At 35.5% G+C, this 23,661-nt stretch overlaps 1 protein-coding gene across 1 annotated transcript in view; it reads left to right on the top strand.

Moving 5' to 3' along the window:
• The first annotated feature begins 259 nt into the window (after positions 1–259).
• The window catches only part of LOC110108002 (N-terminal acetyltransferase B complex catalytic subunit NAA20), a 52,614-nt gene continuing 29,212 nt past the window's right edge, over positions 260–23,661 (top strand). The window contains exons 1-3 of the mRNA XM_020838484.2: positions 260–467; positions 561–651; positions 18,933–19,065. Of these exons, the coding sequence (XP_020694143.1) occupies positions 390–467; positions 561–651; positions 18,933–19,065 (302 nt within the window). The 5' untranslated portion in view covers positions 260–389. The remainder of the gene's footprint in view (positions 468–560; positions 652–18,932; positions 19,066–23,661) is intronic.

Here is a 23,661-nt window from a genome sequence, read left to right on the forward strand (position 1 = left end):
TCAAATTAGGTTCAAGTTTCATTCACAATTTCATTCGAAAATAATTTGAATTATGCTTAAATTATGTGATGAACAAATATTCTAATACTATCTAGTTGTAACTAATTTTGTTCATAATATATTTTAATAAAAAGTTTATGAATAATAAAGAAGATATTTTGACTCAAAATAAATTTTATGACATTTTTTAAAAAATAAAAACTTTTAATCAATTATGACTATCATCCTAGTATAAGTGTACAACTCAAACCCACCTAATTAAAGTCTAATCGAATAATCCAAGCACTCACGCACATATCTTCAACTCGAACTGCAGTATTGAAAATTTAGTCCGGCGAAGCCCCTAGCGTCCTCAATCGGCAGCCTGAAGCCGAGTCCTCCCCTTCCCGATGACGACGATCCGCAGATTTTGCTGCGAAGATCTCCTCCGTTTCGCTCCCGTCAACTTCGATCACCTCACCGAGACCGTTAGTTCCCTCGCTCTTGAGTTTTTCTCTTTTTTTCTTCTATTTCAACCATGCATTGACAGTTACTCATCTCCCTCCCGCACTTGTTGACAGTTCAACATGTCCTTCTACATGTCTTACCTAGCTCGATGGCCTGACTACTTCCACGTCGCAGAGGCACCTGGCAATCGAATCATGGGTTACAGTAAGCGCTCGCAATAGACCCTCTATCGCTTCCCTATTTGGTCGCATATTCTATATTTAATTGATTTGGGGATTGATGTAGGGTTTAGCATAGGATTCCCCAAACTCTAATCGATTTAGTGGTAGAATTAGGCATCGCGTACCTTTGTTTATTTATTTTCGTTCTGATTACAAACTAGCAGATATATGGAGTTGGGGCAATGGATAGAACATCTGCTTGGAATAAAGTGCTTGCTTGCTGAACTTATTAACGTTTTGAGAACTCATCGATCGAATGTTGTCCGTGCAGTAATACCGATATCTTGCTATAAGTTTGGGTTGGATCTTAGGAGAGTAGTAAAGATATACCTGCACGGAGGTTAGACAAGCAAGGAAGCAGAAAGCGGAAAACAGAGAGAAGGGATTACTGTAGCATCTTGAGTATATTAACCAACAGACGTTTTACATAAGACAGTATATACAGGAGTGTTATCATGTGAAAGTAAAACAGAAATGTTAGCCGTCGTTGGATGACAGACTGAGCCAGCAGAGAATGCGGAACTCTGTGTGAAGTTACTGGAGCAGGTGCTCCACTAGTGGTTTGTTGCCTCATTGTAGGTGCTCTAACAGTCCCCCGCAAATTAAGCATCCAATGGTTGGATGGTTAATTTGGTCCGCCGCTGATGAAATCGGGATGAGAATAGTGGTTTAGTTAGGATGTCTGCCGGCTGTTCTAAGGAATTGATGTGGAGAATGGCAATTGCATTGGATTTGATATGCTCACTTATAAAATGATAGTCAATCTTGATGTGTTTAGTTATGTTGTGAAAGATGGGATTTTTAGCTAGTGTCATCGCCGAAGTGTTTTCATAGTAAATTAGAGTGGGATCTAATTGGTCTGCTTGAAATTCAGCTAGAAGTCTTCTCAACGAGATGACGTCCGATGCGACAGATGAGAGAGCACTGTATTTAGCTTCGATGGAGGATTTGGCGATTGTTACCTTCTTTTTGACGTGCCATGAGATTTTGATTGATTTTCAATCATTTCGGTCAGTTGCCCAATCCACATCCATATAGGCATGAAGCGGTAGATCTCCTGTAGTGAAAGGAAGACCAAAATGCTGTGTACTATGAATGTAGCGGAGAAGATGCTTGAGAGACTGGTAGTGCTGATTGGTGGAGTTATGCATGTGTTGGCAAATCTGGTTTGTGGCAAAAGCAATTTCGGGTCTGGTTACTGCAAGGTACTGAAGTGAGCCGACTAACTTGGAATAAAGGGAAGATTGAAAAATGGTTGATCATAAAGTTGAGAGTGGGATGATTTAAGGGCCATAGATGTTGGTGCAGGTTTGCATGATGAAAAATCGGCAGCATGGAGCAGGTCACGTGCAAAAGGTGATTGGTGGAGAAAAAGACATGCTTCGGTGTGCTGAACTTGACTTCCTAGGAACATGGAAATTGTTCCCATCTTTTTGAGTGAAAATTAAGACTGCAACTTGGGCGAGTATTGGTGTTGGAGGGTGAAGATTGAGCATTGGTGAACTGAGGTTGGGATGAGACTCCACGACTCCGATTAGAGACATTACTTCTGCCGTGAGCATATATGTTGCGACTGGAGTAGAGTGCGAGATTCTCAGTTGTGTGTAGGTTGTCTTTTTTAATCTCGTTGTTGATATTGATATCCTTGCTGCAGAGAAGCGAATAGAGAATGTCTAGGTTGATGGGTTGCAGGGAAGTGCGAATGGAAGTTTTGAAAGAGTTGTAGGTGGGCGGTAGACCGTTGAGGATGTACAACACTATATCTTCAGAGTCGACATGGGAGCCAGCGATGTTGATATTGTCGACTAGAGTTTTGATTTGAGCAAGGTATTGAGTCATTGTTCTATCCCGCATTTGTATGTTATGCAGTTCATTTTTCAGCTGGATTACCCGGGACTGGTTGGTTAGTTGGAGTTTGTTCTCCAGATTGGTCCAAATGGGGTTGGCAGTTGAAAGATGAATGATATAGGGAAGAATTGAGGGATATATTGTGGAGAGCAGGGCTAAGACCAGATTTTGGTCTATGAGTTGCCACAGTCGATAGTCTGGATTGTTGGAAGGTCCGCTGAGACACACTTGCTATCCGGTGAGATAGCCGTCAAAGGCGTTAATAGGCAAAAAGTTCGTGTATCTGCAATCGCCAGATGACGTAATTTTCATTTGTGAGCTGTAGGTTAATGATGAGCTTGAGATTAGACATCAGAAACTTTTGCGGAGCTGGAACGGTGAAGTCTTCCATCGATGCAGTCAGAGAAGAAGGTGCAGGGACGGCGGAGGAGGAATCCTGATCAGCCATTTGAAGAAGAGGGCGGTGAAGCTATAGCTCTGATACCAATAAGATACTTGCACAGAGGTTAGACAAGCAAGAAAGCAAAAAGCGGAAAACAAAGAGAAGGGATTACTGTATCATCTTGAGTATATTAACCAACAAATGTTTTAAATAAGGAAATATATATACAACAACAACAACATCAAGCCTTTATCCCACTACGTGGGGTCGGCTACATGAATCCTTTTTCTCCATTGTGTCCTATTAAAAGTCAAATTCTCGTTTAAATCTAATAAAGAAAGGTCATTCCTAATATTTTCTAACCAAGTCTTTTTAGGTCTACCCCTACCTTTCTTAACATAAGTCAAATCTAATACCTCTACTCTCCTAACCGGGTCATCGGAAGGCCGCCATTTTATGTGACCAAACCATCTAAGGCGACTCTCTCTAATCTTATCTTCTACTGGGGCTACTCCAACCTTTTCATGTATATGATCATTTCATATCCTATAAAGCCACTCATCCACCTGAGCATCCTCATCTCTGCCACACTTAACTTAGTATTATGCTTCTCTTTTAATGGCCAACATTCGGCACCATAAAGCATTGCAGGCCTCACTACCATCTTATAGAATTTCCCTTAAGTTTGAGGGGTACATTTCTATCACATAACAAGCCCGATGCATTCATCCACTTCAACCATCCAACTTGAATTCTGTTGATAATATCCCTATCTATTTCACCATCACTCTGAACAATAGATCCAAGATATCTAAAACGTGTACTCTTATTAATGACTTGATCGCCCAAAGTCACAATCCCCTCACTAGGTCTATTACTACTAAAATTATACTCCATATATTCCGTTTTAGATCTACTCAAGCGAAAACCTTTAGACTCTAAGGTTGACCTCCATAATTCAAGTTTACCTTCAACTCCCTCTCTAGTCTTATCAACAAGAAGAATATCATCAGCAAAAAGCATACACAAAGGTACATCCTCTTGCAAATGTCTAGTGAGAACATCCATGACTAAAGCAAAAAGATATGGGCTTAAGGCTGATCCTTGATGTAACCCAACCGAAATAGGGAAATACTTGGTCAATCCACCTTGTGTTTGAACACAAGTAATAGCTCCTGCATACATATCTTTAATGATTTGAATATAAGCATTATTAACTCCTTTCTTTTCAAGAACTATCCATAGCACTTCTCTTGGAACTTTATCATATGCTTTTTCTAAATCAATAAATATCATATGTAGATCCTCCTTATTTCCTCTATATTTTTCCATCAAACCTCTGAATAAATGTATGGCTTCCATAGTCGACCTACCCGGCATAAATCCAAATTGATTTTGAGAAACATTAGTATCACGCCGCAACCTATGCTCCAAAACTCGCTCCCATAATTTTAAAGTATGACACATTAACTATAAATCTTTATTTTCATCTAGGGTGCTAAGGTCACTATAGTCAATCTTATTTTCACAATCTTCATTAAAAAGTTTAGCAAAATATCTCATCCATCTTTGTTGAATATCATCTTCTAAGAAAAGTATTTTTTGATCTTCATCTTTAATACACTTCACTTGAACTAAATCCTTTTCTTTTATGCCCCTTTATCTTAAAGTCCAAAACTAATAATCGATGTTGGGTACATAAATTTTCACTCGGAATAACTTTACAATCTTTGTAATCTAAACGATTTAGTTTTCTAATAAGAAAATAGTCAATCTGTGTTGTACTATATCCATTTTTATAAGTGATGAGATGCTCATTCCTTTTCTTAAATAAGGTATTAGCAATTGAAAAATCATAAGCTAAACAAAAATCCAATATGGTCTTGCCACCTTCATTCGTCGTTCCAAATCCATGGCCACCATGAATGCTTTTAAAATCATCTACCTCTCTACCAACATGTCCATTTAAATCTCCTCCAATAAAAACTCTTTCTTCAAGAGGTATCTTTTGTATTAATTCTTCTAAGTCATTCAAAAAATTTAATTTAGAACTCATATCCAAACCTACTTGAGGAGCATAAACATTTATAATATTAACAATCTTATCATCAACAACAATCTTTAAAGCTATAATTCTATCTCCAATCCTATTAATATTTATAACATTATCCTTTAAACTCTTATCTATAATAACACATACACCATTTCTAGTACGACTCCTACCAGAATATCAAAGTTTAAATCCTAAACTATCAATTTCCTTAGCCTTCTCACCAACCCATTTAGTATATATAAATATAAGTGTAATCATGTGCAAGTAAAATAGAAATGTCAGCTGCCGATGGATGACAAACTGAGCCAGCAGAGAATGTGGAGCTCTGTGTGAGGCGGCTGGTGCAGGTAGTCCACTAGTGATTTGTTGCCTCATTGCAGGTGCTTTAACAATTAGTTAGAGAAATTGCAAGTTAGAGAATTTATTTATGTGATTGCAAATTGCAGCATTTTGAAAGAGAAGCTCCAGAAAAATCCTGAGGATAAAGATTTGGACTTAACCATGCATAATGAGGTCATATGATAGATTGTGCCCATGTTGGATCAATGTCCACCTATTCATAGATAGGGCCAAACTCAATGAGGCACGATGGGCTTTAGAAAATAAATAAAAATATGCATGTTTAAGTGTATCCATTCTTGAAGCGAGTGAGCTAGGTTGTCAGTTGTCATCTATGTGAGAATTGTGTAAAAGTTTTGAGAAGAGGGCTAGTACTCATGGCGAGTTTTCTTAGCAAGAACCTTGGGCAAGAACCCACACTTGGCACATGAGTACACCCGATGAATAGTTTATACGAGTTTGAAAAGAGTGACCTTATTTGATAGGCGACATATGGTTTCCCTTAACAATTGTAATGTTCGAGTTGTGATGTTTAAAATGGGCTTGTTGATTTTGGTGACTTTTCGAGCCTCAATTTTTGACAAGCAAAGCAGTAATTCAAGGTATTGGGCAACTTCTAGGCTTGATGAGTTGTGAGCAAATTAAGCCAATTTAGAGCTCTCGCGGTGTAGAATCCCATTTATGCTTGAATCCCATTTATGCTTATCAATTGAGTTGATCAACTGGACCCATAAAAATATTGGTGTGCATCAATTCCTCAATTCTTTTTGTTACTCTTGAGAAGATAGGTAGAACAACATAATAAAAATGAAAGACATAATTTTGATTTGGGTGAATCAATTTATAAGGTTCTAGAAAAGTTTGAATTTTTTTTTTTTTAATTTTAACTATTACTGAAACTTCACTTGATGCACATCAATTAAAACTTATAAATATAGTTTGTAGGGTTTACTATTAGAACATTTTGATTGTCCTTCATCATCATTATTCAAAGCTCTATAATTGTGTTTGTTATTTAGCTTTCTTTTAAAGATGAGGAGGTTTGGTCGTATATCTAACCAACACATTTTTGAGGTTCTCATGAAGTGGTTTACAATGATGTCTTTGTATAGAGCTGTTAAAGTTGTTGAAGCTACTGCGAAGTCTAAAATAGCATTGAAGAAGGCGAAGTTTAAACCATAAGAAGATGATCAAGAGCTAATGTTGGCTATTTAGCGTGTTACAAAAGTGCACGTGCTAATCAAGTAATATATTATAAGTATAGTATCATTTCCCTGAATATTAAGGACTTTATTCTAAATAAATAATTGCTGATTAATATTATTGTTAATTTTACTCAACAATTTTACTGAAAACTTTAGAAGTTACTTCTATTAACTAAACTTTAACTTAGTATAAACTTAAAGAGAAATTCTTGAATCATGGGTTTATCAAGTCATTATTCTTCAACGTTTGAATTTTGATTTCATTTTAAAAATAACAGTGTCAATAAAAAATAAACTTATTTTCTAATATACTTCAATAATTAAAAAACACAATCAATTAAATGAAATCATTATATTCATATATTAATTAACTTCAAAGATTATATTAAATTACATTATTTCAAGTAGGCAAGTTTCAATTGAGTGTATTTCTGTCTCAACAAATAACTTGTTAATTTACTTTTACAAAGCCCAAATGACTTTTCTGAAATCACAGAATGCTGTAAATTTTGAAATTGATTTATGGCCATTAAATCAACTCAATGAAATACAAAGTAAATGGAACATAAATAATTTATCCTGAAGGATTTCAGGTGGTGAAAAAAAAATACAAAATAAATCAAGTAATTAGAACACAAAAAATCAAAGTTATTTATTAAAAAAGATGTTCTTGATTCTACAATAAATCTAGAGAAATGAGTTAGTTTTTGGTTGAATAGAAAATATAATCAATAGAACTTACGAACTTCAAGATACAACTACATTTTGGTTGTTGTTGTTGAAGATACAACTGAGAAGGATAAATTAAGTAATAAAGCTAGAATCGTATGCAATTTTGTGCCCAAAATTATCCTTAATTCTGCCTCTTGTTTGAACTTCTTTCTCCTCCAATTCTCTCCCCTATTGCCACTCTACCTCAATCCAAATATCCTTATTTTAGCTCCGCAATATACCCCCCCACCACCAACCCCCCCCAAAAACAACAATTGCCAAAGTAACTTTTTCAAGGTTATGAAACAATTCGGAAGATTTAATGTTAACGTCGCAGCTTGTAGGTGTTGTTACAGTAGCGCCTATGCACTATTGCAATCTCTTACGAAATTTTATATGGGGTGGAGCACTTGATTTTAAGTCTACCAGGAGAGATCCTGCTCACTCTCTGAGAGAGCATGACATGAGACAGTGTAGTTAGAGTATTCATTGAAGTCACTGAACTGAACTCAAAGCTAGAGAAATTTGAGGTCAAAAACATTGTGATGGAGTGACTTTTTTTAGACCGGTCCAGCCGGTCCACACGGGATCGGATCAGGCGGAGAATAGGCGGAACTCTCCGCCTATCGCGTATGCCGATCGGTCTGCCAAATCCAAGGGAACGTTTTTGGAATGATTTGTGAGGGAATTGAGAGAGAAATTTGAATGTAGGGGCTGTTTAGGGATTTCCTTTTGATTTATATGCATTAAATAGTTTGTTTTCCTGGGGTTAGGGATCTTGAATTTGGATGAAATTTGATCTCTCTTAGATTTAGGTTTTCTTTTGGGCTCTAGCGGCATCTAGAGATTTGGGAGAGATCGATCCTCCTCTCGAATAGAGGATCAATTGTATCTTGCTGCTTTTCTTCTTATACTAGTAAATTTCTAGTGTTTTCTCTCAGATTTCTTACAGTTTTGTGGGAAAAACTACTGTTTCCTGCAGATTTTTGCTTTGTTTTTCATTATATTGGGTTGTTTCTTATCAAATTGGTATCATAGCTATTTTTTGGGACCTTTTGTAGGCAGTTTTGGTGAATTTCAATGGCTGCTCTTGGGATTTCGAAGAAGAAAAATGTTGTTTTTGAAGGTCGAAATCCAAAATTTTATTTTCACAAAAATCTGGGCATCAATGGCGGCCAAGAAAATGGATGCGTTGGAGGAACGCCTCGAAGTGGAAATTGGACAAATGAAATATGAAATTTCAGATATCCAAACTCAAGTTTCAGATTTAACAAAAAAAGATGTTTCAGCCATCCATGATAAGTTTGATTCGAAATTTTCCATCTTGGAAATTGCTCTAGGGCAAAACCAAAATATTGCCGTCGGAGGTGAGGGAAGGCGCCGACATCCACGGAGATGGGAAAGTCCCTAAGCCAATCAGGCAAAGGGGAGATCAGGAGGTGGAGATTCAAAAAGGAGAAGAGAAAATACCTCTCCTAGAGCCTATTTCTAGGGAGGAGCCAGACAGAGGGTATGAGGAGAGGCGTGAGAAGGTAGGGCAAGAACGAAGATGTGCTGATTTAGAGAGGAGAGGGGCGAGATTGGAAAGGGAGAAGGTGAGAATTTGATGAAAGGTTTGGGTATGAACGTAGAAGGGATGATTGAGACACTTGGAGGGAACTACCCCCTTGCGGAATGGGAAATTATGAAGGGAATAGAGGGAATGGAGGCGAACCGAGGGTGAGGAAATTGAAGATGCCAATTTTTTAGGGGGATGATGCGTACGAATGGATCTACAAGGTTGAAAGATACTTCGCCATCAATGGGTTGACATAGGAGGAGAGACTGATGATAGCAGGCCTATGTTTGAAAGGGAAAGCTTTGGCTTGCCAATGGAGGGTGTTGATTTTGTATAGGTTGTTAAACGGTTAAACCTAAGCAATTGTCCCACGGCTAACCAGGAGGGGGGTGAATTGATAATTTAAAAAAAAATTATCTTGGATTTTTGATAGAAAACCATTTTAATGAATTTCCAAAAATGATTATCTTTTGAAATGAGATTTTCAACCACAATAACAAAATTGCAGAAAATAAAAATGCGGAAAATAAAAAAGACAAAAAGATTTATAGTGGTTCGGTCAAACACGACATATATCCACTCCCTGAAGACTCCCTCTTTAGGTATTGCACTATTATCAAAGTGACTCTCTTTTTGCTCCCACAGCAAAGTGGATAAGCCTTTAGGCCCTTTACAAAACCTCTCTTCCACCAATTCCCGGTGCGGCAGTGAACCGTCGTCCTTTCACACCCTCCAAGTGTCGGCAGGGTACCGGATCTTCTTCAAAGATCTTCTCACGAGCAACTAGAAAGAAAAAAAGAAGAGTGATAACCAAAAACACAAAGAGATCATTACCTTTGAGTAACCTTGTGAACCCTCACACTCCACTTGCAAGAAATCTCTCTCAAACACTCTCTTACTATCACTCCTTAACTTGCCCTTGAAAAATCACGAAGAACTCTTTTCACGTTAGTTTTAAAGGACCTTTTATATGAAAGACTCGAAAAACCGTCCATAAAATTGAAAATTTTCATTTTGAGCGTGAACGATTGTATGTTTGTACGTACGAACTGTTCAAAAACTGTTGCGTACGAACTTTTTGTGAATCTATACGAGAAGATTTTGTACACGATGATCGTAAGTTCGTACTGTACGAACAGTTAGAAAATTTTTCATATTTGTTGGGACGAAAAGGGACCCCACATTTTCATACTCTGGACGACGTCTGTACGAATGGGATATCGTATAGTACTATCAGTTCAGAAAAATTTCAAGTTCGTCAGGACGAAAAGGGACCCATCCAATTCGTACTCTAGACGACGTACGTACGAAGACAACATCGTACGGTACGATCCGTTCAGAAAAACTTTGAATTAGTCGGGACGAAAAGGGACCCGTCCAATTCGTACTCTAAACGGCGTACGTACGAACACAACATCGTATAGTACGATCCGTACTTAGAAAAATTTGCTACATTCTGTTCGTTTGACTACTCGGAGGAAAAAATAATTGAACAAATCGTCCCGTACAAAATGACTTCGTACAATACGATCAATTTAAAAATTACAAAATTTAAATGCTCACCCAGTGTGTGTGTGTGCAGTTACTCAATCACAATCACTCTCTCAGAATCAATAAAATGAAAAATACAAACTTCATTTACAATGAATCCTAATTCGATCTGATTTGAAGTCTTCAACAATCTGGAGTATGATTTCCTTGAAATATTAGTATGCACAAACAACAAAACAATACATCCAAAATATGTTAGGAGAGATTATAATTAAAACAATAATATTTGGAATCATCGAAAATATACATGTTGCATGAATCTCAACAATCGAAAAATTAAGTTGTAACAATCTCAATAGAGGGACATGCGATGACCCATACGGAGTTGGAGGGAGTTCAAGGATTGTTTGATAGAATATTTCTGAACTGGCAGGGGAGGAGACTTCTACTAGCAGTTCTTCGCCTTGACGCAGAATGGTTCAGTGAGGATCGAGTTTCTTGATAGCCGATTGGACAGCCTTTTTGAGACAGTACTAGAGGAGAACTTCATGAAGAGATTGACATCAGAGATCCGGGCAGCGGTTAGAGTAATGAGGCATCGTGAATTGGGAGAGGCTATGGAGCTAGCTCAATTGATAGAAGATCAGAGACACCTTGAGAGAGAGACAGGAGGCAGCAACTTAGGAGGCCTGTATAGGATGACCACCATCTTATTGAAATCCAAGGAGCCAACACCGGATACTCTTCGGGAGACTTTAAAGGAAAAGACTGCAGGAGGAAGACATGTAGACAACTTCAAGAAGCTCACAGAGACAGAATTACAAGAGAAGAGGGCGAAAGGAGATCTGTTTCAGATGTGACGAGAGAAATATGCCGGGGCACAAGTGTAAGGATCGAACTCTTCAGGTTCTTACCGTTTGTGATGAAGAAGGAATGGAGGAGGGTATCTTCTTTCCACCTTGCGGGCAAGGTGGATCATTAGGAGAGAAGTATTGTTAGGCTGGTCCATTGGACTTGTCCAATTGATCCACACGGGACCGGCTCGGGCGGAGAACAGGTGGAACTATCGGACTGTTGCGTAGGCCGATCGGGCCGCCAAATCCAAGGGAATATTTTTTGAAAGATTTGTGAGGGAATTGAGAGGGAAATTTGAATGTAGGGACTGTTTAGGGACTTCCTTTTGATTTGTATGAATTAAATAGTTTGTTTTTCTAGGGTTAGGGATCTTGAATTTGGATGAAATTTGATCTCTCTTAGATTTAGGTTTTCTTTTGGACTCTAGCGGCGTCTAGAGATTTGGGAGAGATCGATCCTCCTCTTGAATAGATGAATCAATTGTATCTTGTTGTTTTATTCTTTTACTAGTGAATTTCTAGTGTTTTCTCTCAGATTTCCTGCAGTTTTATGGGAAAAACTGCTATTTACTGTAGATTTTTGCTATGCTTTTCATTATTTTGGGTGTTTCCTATCATTTTCCTAGAAGAATATGTTAATAACTATATACATTCCATGGAGTTTGATGATTTTTTCATAGTGAAATATTTGGAAGGTATGTATTTTTGCTTTGAAAATTTGGTGAAACAAGATCTTCTCGGGCTCGTTTGGGCTAATTTGAACTACTTTTATAGTCAATTTGAAGTGTTATCTAAAGGCCAATACAACATGAGTTATGATGATGACCCAAATTGATTTCTATGTTTTGTATAATCTTTTATTTATTTTTTGTATATGATATAAGAAGTTCAATTTGGCGATGTAATGAAAAATGTATAAATAAAATGAGAAATATTTGGGACCATCTTTCTTTTATTTTTTGTACTCAGAAAATTTCTTTCTCTAGTATTTTCTATTAGCAAATACATCTAAGATGTGTGTTCATATTAACCATGATCGGCTCAAATTCTACTTGATCTGTTATCCTGCTAGTTAATTTTTCGAACAAGTCTTTGCCTTGGGAAGAGTCATCTTATGTTAGGGCTTTCTTTTTTGTGTGCTAATCTTGCTTACAGCTCGCCGCATAGAATGAATTTCAGTTTCTTATTGTGAACTTTGTCACAAAATGGGAGTTCTAATTTTAGGACATGTTCTTCGCTTGTGTGGATGGGCTCTACTTTTAGTCTTAGTTAACATTTAATATTAGATTTGATGCTTGTGCAATGAACTTTAGAATTTTAAGAATAAAACTGTAATAAGATAGGATTGAGAGAACAATTGAGGAGTTGTGTTTTGTACTTAATTAGAAAAGCCAAGAGTTCAAACGATTGACGAGCATCAAGTTACGAGTTCTCAAGAAATGAGCAACTCAAACAGAGAGACTTATTTTTGTTGAGTAATGGTACTATTATTAGTTTATCAGATTTTAATTTTCCCCTTAAGTGAAACTTATGTTTTAAGTGTAGGGCGACTTGTTTGTCAAGTGTATAGATTGAGAAGGGTTGTTTCTCCCTTGTAAGGAGTAGTTACACACTTCTAAATTTGGCTGCTAAGCAGTGACCATTGTAGCCAGCTATTTAGGACAGTCATCCTTTTGCTTAATGTTGAAATAATATTGAATCCGTGGCCAACATCTTTCTATCTACAATAACCCAATAATTTGCGGATAGTAATTATTCATTTGCAACAATCTAAAAAATTGTTGACGACAACTTTTTCATCTAAAGCAATTTAACGATTCATCGACATTGACAAAGGGACTAAAATTTATTCACAACATCTCCCAATTTCTACTATATTCTTTCAATTTTTCTATATGATATTATAAATATTAAGGTTTTATTCCTAGTAAAGCTTTTGGGTTCTTCAACACATAGTTTAAAATTGCGCAATCTGAGGCGCGCCTTTGCGCAATTTGCTTCAAGATAGCCTCAAAGCCTACGCAATTCTCAGGCATCATGAGGCGTACGCCTTAGGTGGAGTGAGTCGCGCCTCACTAGTGTTATTGCGCAATTTCCTTTGAGGCGTACGCCTCAAATATATGCTCAGTACCGCTCAGTACATGCTCGGTACCGCTCAGTATATGCTCGGTACTGCTAGGTACATGTTCGGTACCCCTCAGTATATGCTCGGTACAGTTAGGTATTTGCTCGGTACTGCTAGGTACATGCTCGATACCGCTCAGTATATGCTCGGTACAGCTATGTATTTGCTCGGTACTTCTAGGTACATGCTCGGTACCGCTAGGTACATGCTCGGTACTGCTAAGGAACATGCTGGGTACCACTCGATATCTTCCCATACAAACAACTTACGAACTTAAAAAATAAACAGAACTTCAAAATTATTCTTACAATAAAATTTTATTTCAGGGACGCTGCCCCCGGAAACCCCCGCAGGGGCGCTGCCCCTTGACCCCACTACCTAACCGGGCAGGTCTAACCCCGCCAGGGGGCAGCGCCCCCTTGGACCCCTGGCAGTCCGGCATATTGTTCTATTCACCATCTTTAGTAATAGTTGTTAGTGTTAGTCTACTTCTTCATGAGTGCATGCTTTGATTGGAAGACATTGGACTCTATAGGAGAGGAGGAAGGGGTGAGAAGATTCCCTTGAAGACCAATTTAGTGATGGGACATGATTTGATTATATATGTTCTTTCTTAATTGTACTTTGGGAGTTTTGATAGACTAATATTTTGTGGTTTTATACTTTGGGACATGATTTTATTGCATCTATTTTCTTACTTTCCCCTAATTTTAATTGTCATTTAGATGTTTTTATTGTATGAAAGAATATTACTATTTTTTACTTGCTAAAACCCTTAAATTCTCATTTATTCAATTCTTCTTCGGTGAGGCTTACGCCTCACACAGCCTCGAGGCTTACGCCTCGCCTCACGGACGAAAAACGCCTCGAGGCTTATTTACACAATTTTAAACCTTGCTTCAACATGGAGTCTCTTCTACCGGCCAGCCGGTCTATCACCAACATTGAAAGTCAGTATTCATATAACAAGAGTGGTGAAAAGATACATGTAGGATCCTCCTTGAAAGAAGATGGTGACACTAGCTATGAATAAGCCAATGGTCAAGAAATTGAGAACTCTAATGCTGGAAATCAAACTAAAATGAGGAAATTATATCCAAAAAATGAAAATTCATTATACAAAATTGGATTAGAAAATTTCTGAAGAAAGCCAATAACAAAGAAAAATCACAATAGCTCCTTCCTTTTCCAGTCACTTGGACAGTAAAGTAAAGATAAGCAATTATTATCCTAGCGGAAGCTTATTCTAGAAGATTACTGGAAGAAGCTTGATTGCTTAAAAGGTTAAATTCTTAGATTCCCTCATTACAAGTAAAAATAAAACTATTATTCGGATAGTAGACTTGGAAGCGTCAAATCACATAAGAAGAGAGAAAAAATTCTTCTATAATCACATCTCATGCCATGAAATTATGATGTCCGAATTGTAGATTGGTCACTATCAAAAGTTATCAGAAAAAAAAATCTATTATTCTTTTAAAAGATATGACATTTGAATGTGTTTTTGGTGCTCAACTTAGATTGTAACTTACTATATAAGGTACGAATTATAATGGCAGGTTATGTATCTTTTGTCACTTTCAGGACTTAGAACTTAAGGATGATGATTAACAATGCTAATTTGTGTTCAAGACTCTATCTTCTAAAAAAATGATCCTTGAGTAACGGATGGGCTTCACCAAAACTCCCATTATGAATTTTAAACATGCTTCAAATACTGATAGTGATGTATGACTTAAGCATTATCGTTTAGGGCACCCAAATTTCACTTACCTTGAAAAATTAATTTGTTCTTCATGCACCAATAAATTCAATGGTCTTTCAATGTTAAATTTGTTATCTGGCTAAGCACACTAATAATTCATTTCCCATTCAAATATTTTGCTTTTTTTAATGAAAAAAAATTGAAGCAGGGTAATTTATTAAACATTTTAACACTATGAGACAATCTAAATTTAGTCCAATATTTAAGTCCTAAAACTTGACAATCATAAAGAATACTTCATATCAATCTTGAGAAATTATCTCATGCATCAAAGGATTATCTACTAAGGTTCTTGTGTTGGCACCCCTTACCAAAATGTGGTTGATGAAACGATAAATAGATGCCCCATAGAGGTATCCAGATCACTAAACTCCTCTACAAATGTTCCTCAGTATCTTTAAGGAAAAGCTGTCTTAACAAATGATTATCTCACTGATAGAATGCACTCATGAGTACTTAAATTTTAAAGCAGTGTTCAAACCATTTTCCAGTCATTATTCAAGACCAAAATCATTTCCTTGATTCATTTAAAAATCTATGGGTGTTCAGTTTTTATTCACTTTAATTCTCAGCTTTGAAACAAATTAAACCCTAAATCTATCAAGTGTATATTTATTGGATACTCCTTAGATAAGAAATTGTTCAATTGTTTTTCCTTAATCAGCAAAAATATATATTTCCATGGACATAATTTTTTTTTTTGAACAATAGCCTTATTACTTTAACTGAAATTCATGAGGAGGAAAGTTAAGAACAATAGATTTGAGTTTATAATTTATTTGATTACTCTCCTTTCTTTCTCGTCAAACCTATTAACAATGAATATTTTTATTGCCCCTTATTCAACTTACTAAAGCCTCACTAGAAATGCAAACACAGTCATCAACTTGTCAATACATGCAACTTATTGAAGCCCCATCATAATCACAAACTCCCTCAGCAGCTTATAAAATGCACCCGACCTATGTAGAATGTGATTTGTCTTATATTAGAAAGAAAAAGAAAAATCAATAAAGGGGACAATCATATCTCCAGCACATGCAAGAATTCAAATTGGTTCAAGGACCATTGACGTACAAATTGGTGAGAATAAACTCATAGATGATTGATGTAGAACGGAAACGCCGGCTTCGCTAGGGAGAGGATCTTCTCTCCCAAAAATCTGAATGCAAGCCTAGGTGAGGCCTTGGGAAATTTCAGCCTTGATGGTGAAGAGAAAAACTGAGAAGAAACTCAGATTTTGTCTAGGTAGGAGAGGGGAAACAAGCTCCAAGCTCATCTCAAACAGAAACACAAAAACCTGGGTAGACTTTAGGAATAATTCAACTCCAAAAATTCCAATTTTTTTGTCCAACAAAACTGAAACAATTTCAGTTTTTGAGATTGAAATCTGAGTAGAATTTCAGATTTTCCAAGTGTGGTAGGTAGGGAGTTGAGATGGAGGATTTAGCCGTGAGTCAAGAGAGGTATTGGAGAGAGAAAAGGGGAAGAAGGGAATTGATTTCCTAAATCAATGATTTGATTTAAGAAATAACTGCAAGCATTGGGGAATTTGGGAGATTCAGCCAGGTGGGGAGTTACGGGAATGAAATTGAAATAAAGAATTAATTCCTAATAAACACCCAATATATGATTCCATGGATTATTAAAGGTTTTATGCTTGGATTTTATGTTTTTGTCACTTCTTTTGATAATATACATATTCCAAACAATGTGCAGGAAGCTCTATAAATCCCCTGGTAAAAGAAAGTTGCCGTGGAAGAAATTCATTCTTTAGAGAAGAATGGTATGCGTGAAGTTTCCACCAGAAAAAAATATGTGGGATACAAATGGATCTTATGGTCAGATGTAAGGCAGATAGGAGCATGAATAAATTTAAAATCCATATTGTTAAAAAATGGTATAGTAAATTATATGGCGTTGATTATCTAATTTTCTCTCATATTATCAACACAATTCAAGATTTTCCCTTTTTTACAGTAAAATTGAATTGACCTCTGTATCAACTTGATATTATTTATGCCTTTCTTAACGGGGAGCTTGAGAAGGAAGTATAAATGAAGATTCCACATGGATTGAAAAATTAGAGAAACACTAATAAGCTATGTAGATTTAGAAAAGCTCTATATGGTTTCAAACAATTGCCTTGTGCATGGTTTGACAGATTTTTCAAATATGTTGAAAGTTATGGATACATTCAATGCTAGGCTGACCACACTCTCTTTATTAAGTGCTCATCTAATGGAAAAAAAAAAGTGATTTTGATTGTTTTTGTGGACTGTGTAATATGTTGATTGCTTATTCAAATTTTAAGGCTTATCTCTTTGAGTATGTATTTATGAAATTAGTTTCTTTGATTTTGATCTATGTTGCCAACGTTTCAAACTCTTTTTCTTGAAGTTTGACCATTTCAAGCTTGAATCAACTAAGAGTTCTCGATTATTTTGAGTTGCTGAGTTGATACTTCTTATGAACGGAGTTCCTGATAATAGAAATTTTTGTTGAATTTCAAAGTTGTCGAGTTGGCTAAGTAATTTATTGCATTTTGAGGAGTAAGTTCTCTGAGAAATGGGTGATTTTTGTACGGACATAGCAAGCTATCATATTCATTGAGTGTAATTAGTTTTCTATTTTATTATCAAAGATTTTTTCCCAAGGAAAAATAAATAAGACTAAAAAATCAGAAAGTTTGTTTTTTCATTGATGTGAAATTTGTCCATTGAATGATAATTGCTCAGTTTTTTTGACTTGGTCTTTCGTGTTGAATTCAGCCCACATTTTCACATCCTTTTTTATCAACAGAACAAGTGGTCCAAATAAAAAGTTTTTCAACAGGCTTACTTGTTCTATGCATGGAGCCTGTTTTAGTGTTTTTATTTGAACTACTCCAACATGCTTATTATTTTCATATGATTTATATAAGTTTAAATCCACAAAATTGTGCTCTGATTATTCGCATGTGACTAATTTAGTCATGGAGTATCACATTTCTTCAAATTTGTCCTTGACTATATAAAGTCGATTCAAAATGGTCCCTCATTTTGAAATTGTAATACAAAAAATTGATCCCAATTTAGGTTCTAAGGGACTATGTTGGATTAATTCTGTATAATCAAGGGATTAAATTTGAGAAATGTGACACTCTAGGGCTAATATGGGTACAAATGAATATTTGGGGGATCATTTGGAGATTTAACCGTTATTGTATGCCAATACTGTAGATCAAGCAATCAGTAGAATATCAACAGTAAGGCAGTGGATATGAGTGATGTGGAAGGTCCATATGAGAGATGGCATAGAGCAAACTGGAAAAAATTTGTCCAAGAGTATTTACTCAAACAAGATTTGAAGGAAATGAAGTGCTCCCAAGGAATAATGGGAAAGAATTATTCATTAATCTGTCCTCTAGTAATTACGGTAATACTGGACATTCTGATATAGATTTCAGCAACTTGTTATTCACTTGGAACAATTTATGCAAACCAGGCATTGGAATACTTGTATGAAAACCTTTTATGATGGAGAAATTGAGTATTATGATCAGAGCACTCATGGCTTATTACAGACGTTTGATTAAAGGATTGAACGTGCAATCTTTATGGTGAAAAAAAAATCAGGCTCTTAGCCTAATTCTTTTATACACTGAATATCTCTTCTTAGTCTCGATCTCTTAATTGACCCCCTATAAGCTAGCTAATGCTGTGTTGCTAGAGGTTTTGCCGTAGTGTATTTCTTCTGCTATTTTTCTTTGATGCAATTTTGGTCTTTCAATTTGAAAAACTTGGATTTCAAGGCATGCTGCTGGTTAATTGCTTCTGTACGTTTCATGTCTTTTGGTGATAATTTTTTGAACATTCGCGGCTTATTTATTTTTGGATGTTTTGGATGTCCTTATGATACATGTAAGTAATATTTGGAATGCAAATACTGCAGTAATGGGTAAGGTTGAAGGCCAGGGTGAATCTTGGCATGGCCACGTAACTGCTGTAACAGTTGCTTGTGAGTATCGAAGGCAGCAATTGGCTAAGAAACTTATGCACTTGCTTGAGGACATCAGTGATAAGATGTAATGCATTTATACAAACTTCCTTGTTGGATGATGCAAATCTACCTCACTTGTGCGTTGCTATATTCACAATATTTTCCATTGCTGTATATTTAAAACATTTTTTGATGGATTTTTAGTAGGGTAATTCTACACTCTAAAAAATTTTCAATAATTTATGGATGTTATATGGATATATGGCCAAAGTCTAGTTGGCCCAGTTATTAAGGGTGGGTCCTATATCCAGCTAGGCTTGCCGCACATATCCTCATAAAATCCATAGTAGTATGTTTCAAGCCTAAGTGTCCCCAGTTATAAAGTTTAGGTCCTATATCCAGCTAGGCTTGGGGCACACATCCTCACAAAATCTTTAACTTATTGTGGAAACTTTTGAGGTGTATAACATTACTCTTTTAATGGGACAAATAGCTTTCTGGTTCATTTTTGCCATTTGGCTTGCATATTGGAAGCAGGCAACCAGGTATATCTTGATTGATACATTGAATGATATCCTAGGATTATTTTGTGGTTACTTTTACGTGAATCCTGTGTATTGGATAGCGAGCCTTGTCTTTTTAATGCATAATGTTCTCAATACTGTTGCATATTCCTGGAAACATTCCAAAATGTTTGTTTACCATTTTCTTAGTTCTTTAGATGCCAGGCTTGACTGAAGTACTTGCTTCAGTCAAGCAATCTATGCATTTAATTTTAAGTTATTTATCATCCTTATTCAAGTAATGGAAAGTTTTTATGATCTCACTTAAATACTTATTGACAAATTTCATGTTTTAATAATGGCCTAATTAACATGGTTTAAATGCTCGACTTGTGGATGATTACTAAACTTATATTATTTATACCAATAATCATCAGAATCTTCCTTATGCCAAACCCAACTTTATAAATTCTTTTACCATGTTCATCATTTATGTGAACGTGTTACAAGTGATATTGATTCTAGTTTCCATGAGCACCCTTTATTTCCACTTCTAACCATTTTACCACTGGTGCACCAGTTTTCCTTACCATTTATTTCCATGAATTCTTTCTCTTACCCTATAGACATGTCTTGTATTCTGCATTGTTCATGCTCTATTCACCTCATGCACTACAACATTCTTTGTTTGTTGGTGCTACTTCCATGTTTTTCTACTATAATTATTTTGCATTTAATCATTTCTAATTTCACTTCTCTTCCACTTAATGTCAATTCCAGAACCTAATTCCATGTCTTTTAATTTTCTCTTGGATGCTATCCAATATCTTTTATCAACCATCGTAGTCCTATAGTCTAACTTAGTTTTGCCACTTTATTCATATCTTAAAATTTTGTTTGAACTTTTTATTATTCTTGTTGTGCTTTATTGTAGGATTGCTTTCAATGTGATACCTGTTGCTCATTTTATTCGTGTTCTTGCATGTCGAATAATGTAGTTATATTTTTTAAACATCCATTCTATAGGTTTATATTTGTAAATTTGTCACAAAAGGTTGCAAGTGCTTGGCTTTACTCAAAATTCTCGTGTTATGCCTCAATTTTTTAAGTTAAAAGAATAAAATTTTGCATATTGTAAGGTCCGTGATTTGCATATTTTCATCACACTTTGAATTTTTGTTTTTTTGACTTATTGTTTATTCCAAGTTCTTTGTCTATTTTTATTATAGTCTAATTTGGTTGCGACACTTGTCCATATTCTTCAAATTCTATTCTTTGCACACTTTATTCCTCATGTTGTGCTAAATTACTGTAAGATTGTTTTCAATGTGATACCTTTGGTTGCCCATTTCATGCTTGTTCTGTGATGTCAAATAATGTAAGTCTACTTTTCAAGGGTCCAATCTATAGGTTTATGTTTGTAAATTCATCCCAGAAGGTTGCAAATGCTAGGCTTTAGTCCATGTTCTTGTTTGATTTGCTTCAAAATTTTAAGCCAAAAACCAACACTTTACCTATTGTGCATTCCATGATATGCCGATTTTCCTCACACGTTGCATGCTTGTTTCTAGACTTTTGCGTGTGCTAGGTTTATAATAGTGTAACTTAATTGTAGTAATTTGGCCATATTCTTCAAATTCTATTCTTTTCGTTTTTTATTATTCTTATTGTGCTGCAGGATTGTAAGATTACTTTCAATATGATACCATTTGTTGCTCATTTCATGCATGTTTTTTTATGTTAAATAGTGTAATCTACTTTTGAAGTATCCTATCTATAGGTTTATATGTTGTAGGTTCATCTCAAAAGGTTGTAAGTGCTAGGTTTTAGTTCAGGTTCTTGCGTGATTGCTTCAATATTTGAAGCTAAAACCACTGCTTTACATATTTTGTGCTCTATGATTTATGGATTTTCGTCACACTTTGCGTGTTTGTTGCCGAGTGGATCCAAAAAGGCAAGTGCCCTCCCCAACCTCCCCTTGTGGGGAGGGGGCATCATGAGGCTGTTGAAATACCGGGAAAACACTGAAATACCGCAAGCATCGAATTAGAGGACTTGAAGACCGATACTGGGGTTGATTCGCTCCTTTTCGGCCTTCGATTTGATCCAGCTGAGTGGAACTGAAAGGGCAAGTGCTCTCCCCAACCTCATCTCGTGTGGAAGGGACATCGGTAGCTTGCTGAAATTTCCTTAGAAAACTGTTTTGGGAGATTTACCAAATTTCTAGAAATTATCGGAGAGTAATTTATTAATTTTAAAATAAATTTTAATTTTAATCAACCGTTTAATTTAAATTTAATTAAATCAAATTAAATTGAACTTTCCTTTAATTAATTAATTTAATCAATTTCAAATTAAATAATTTAAACTAATTAAAATGAAATTAAATTTTTAATTATTGATTTAAAACAAACCTAATTAAATAACTAATTAATTCATTTTTTTAAATAAAGTTTTTTTATAATTAATTTAAACTAAAGTTTAAATAATTAAAAATCTAATTGAATAGTTAATTTAAAATTTAATTTAATTTAACTAATTAATTAAAGAAAATAAAAGCTTTAATTAATTTAAAACTTAATTAAACTATAATTGAAAATAAAATTTTAATTTAATTAAACTAATATCTAATTAATGAAACAATTAATTGAATTTAAATCTTTAAATTAATTAAATTAATTGAGAACCAATTTAATTAATAATTAAATTAAAATATTTATGTAATTTAAAATTTAAAATTTTAACTTACAAGCAAAGCTATTAATTTTAAATTAAGATTTAAACTTTAATTTAATTAATTAACCTAATTATTATTTATTAATGCAAAATTAATTCAAAATTTACTAAAATGCATCAAAGAAAAATAAGAGGACAATGTTCACATTATCAACCTTAAGTACAAAGTATACCAACTAAGCAGACTCCTAAAACTAAAGAAAACATTAAACATATAGAAAACTCCAAAAACCCAGGTAAACTTAAGCAACTCCTAGTATGGTCCAGCTCTTAGCAAGGTCTAGCTCTTGCAACCACTGCTAGCTACGTATACCTGCACACAAGTAGATGAAACTTAGCGCATGGTAAACAAAACTAATATTGGAAAGAACAAAACTAGTATGAGAAAGAACAAACAAGTAGGTAAAGGTACCATTACAGGAAAAATTAGCGTTGAAAGAAAACTAGAACTGTAGACGAAACAAAGTGTTGTAAATATGGTACTGAACAAATAACAATACTAAAGCAAAAAGACAAACTACTGAAGTAGGCAAGCTATGAGCATTACTACAAGTAAAACCATAGTAAACTACTAAAAGCTAGGGTAGAAAGTACTGGTGTCGGGCAGTAGGGTGTGCAAGTACTCTAAAACTAGCCTAATAGGCAACTATTAGCTAAAGCAGGGTAAATCCCAATTAAATTAATGCACACAATCTCCCAAGGATAGTTATAAACCCTCCCAAGGGGAGCAACAAATGCTCCCAAGAGGAGTAATCAACCCCATCTCAAACTAGGGGAAGCTTCTAATTGAAACAATCAGACTACTTCTAATAGAAGCAATAAGACACACTCAAATGCAAAATTACATGTCTATTACTAAAACGCCACTATACTAAACCCCCGCTAACCCAAGTTTAACTGACAAATTCTAATAGAAATCATAAGTCCGACTTTAAGGGAGATCTCTAGGTAAAAGCAACCTAACCCTAAACCCCTTATACGGGCCACCTCTAATAGAGGCCGTAAATCCCACTTTAATTAGGGTGTTAGGGAAAACTTTCTCAGAATAAATAACACATCCCTAATAATTTTGGCAACCTTTAATAGAGGCCGTAAGATCTGCTGCACGGGATACATCCAAGGGAAGCTGTAAGACTTGTTATACTAGCTACTTTTAATAAAAGCCAAAAGTCTCGACTCCAATTTTAAATCAAACAGCTAGGTAACTTTAAATGAAGTCATAAATCCCAAGCTACTTAAATACTAGGTTTTCTAACATATAAAAATCCCTAAACCATAATAAAAATTAAAATCCACACCTATCCACTTCAGTTTACTCGGGATCCCTGAGAGGAGGCAACCCATGGCTGCTAATCAGATCCTCTGGACACTACGATCGACGATTGTTAGTGTTGGTAGACTGAAATTTATGATATTCCCGGAATGTCGAAACCATGGGATCT

Source organism: Dendrobium catenatum, unplaced genomic scaffold (genome assembly GCF_001605985.2).
Source record: "Dendrobium catenatum unplaced genomic scaffold, ASM160598v2 fragScaff_scaffold_853, whole genome shotgun sequence".
In the NCBI taxonomy this organism is placed as follows: domain Eukaryota; kingdom Viridiplantae; phylum Streptophyta; class Magnoliopsida; order Asparagales; family Orchidaceae; genus Dendrobium; species Dendrobium catenatum.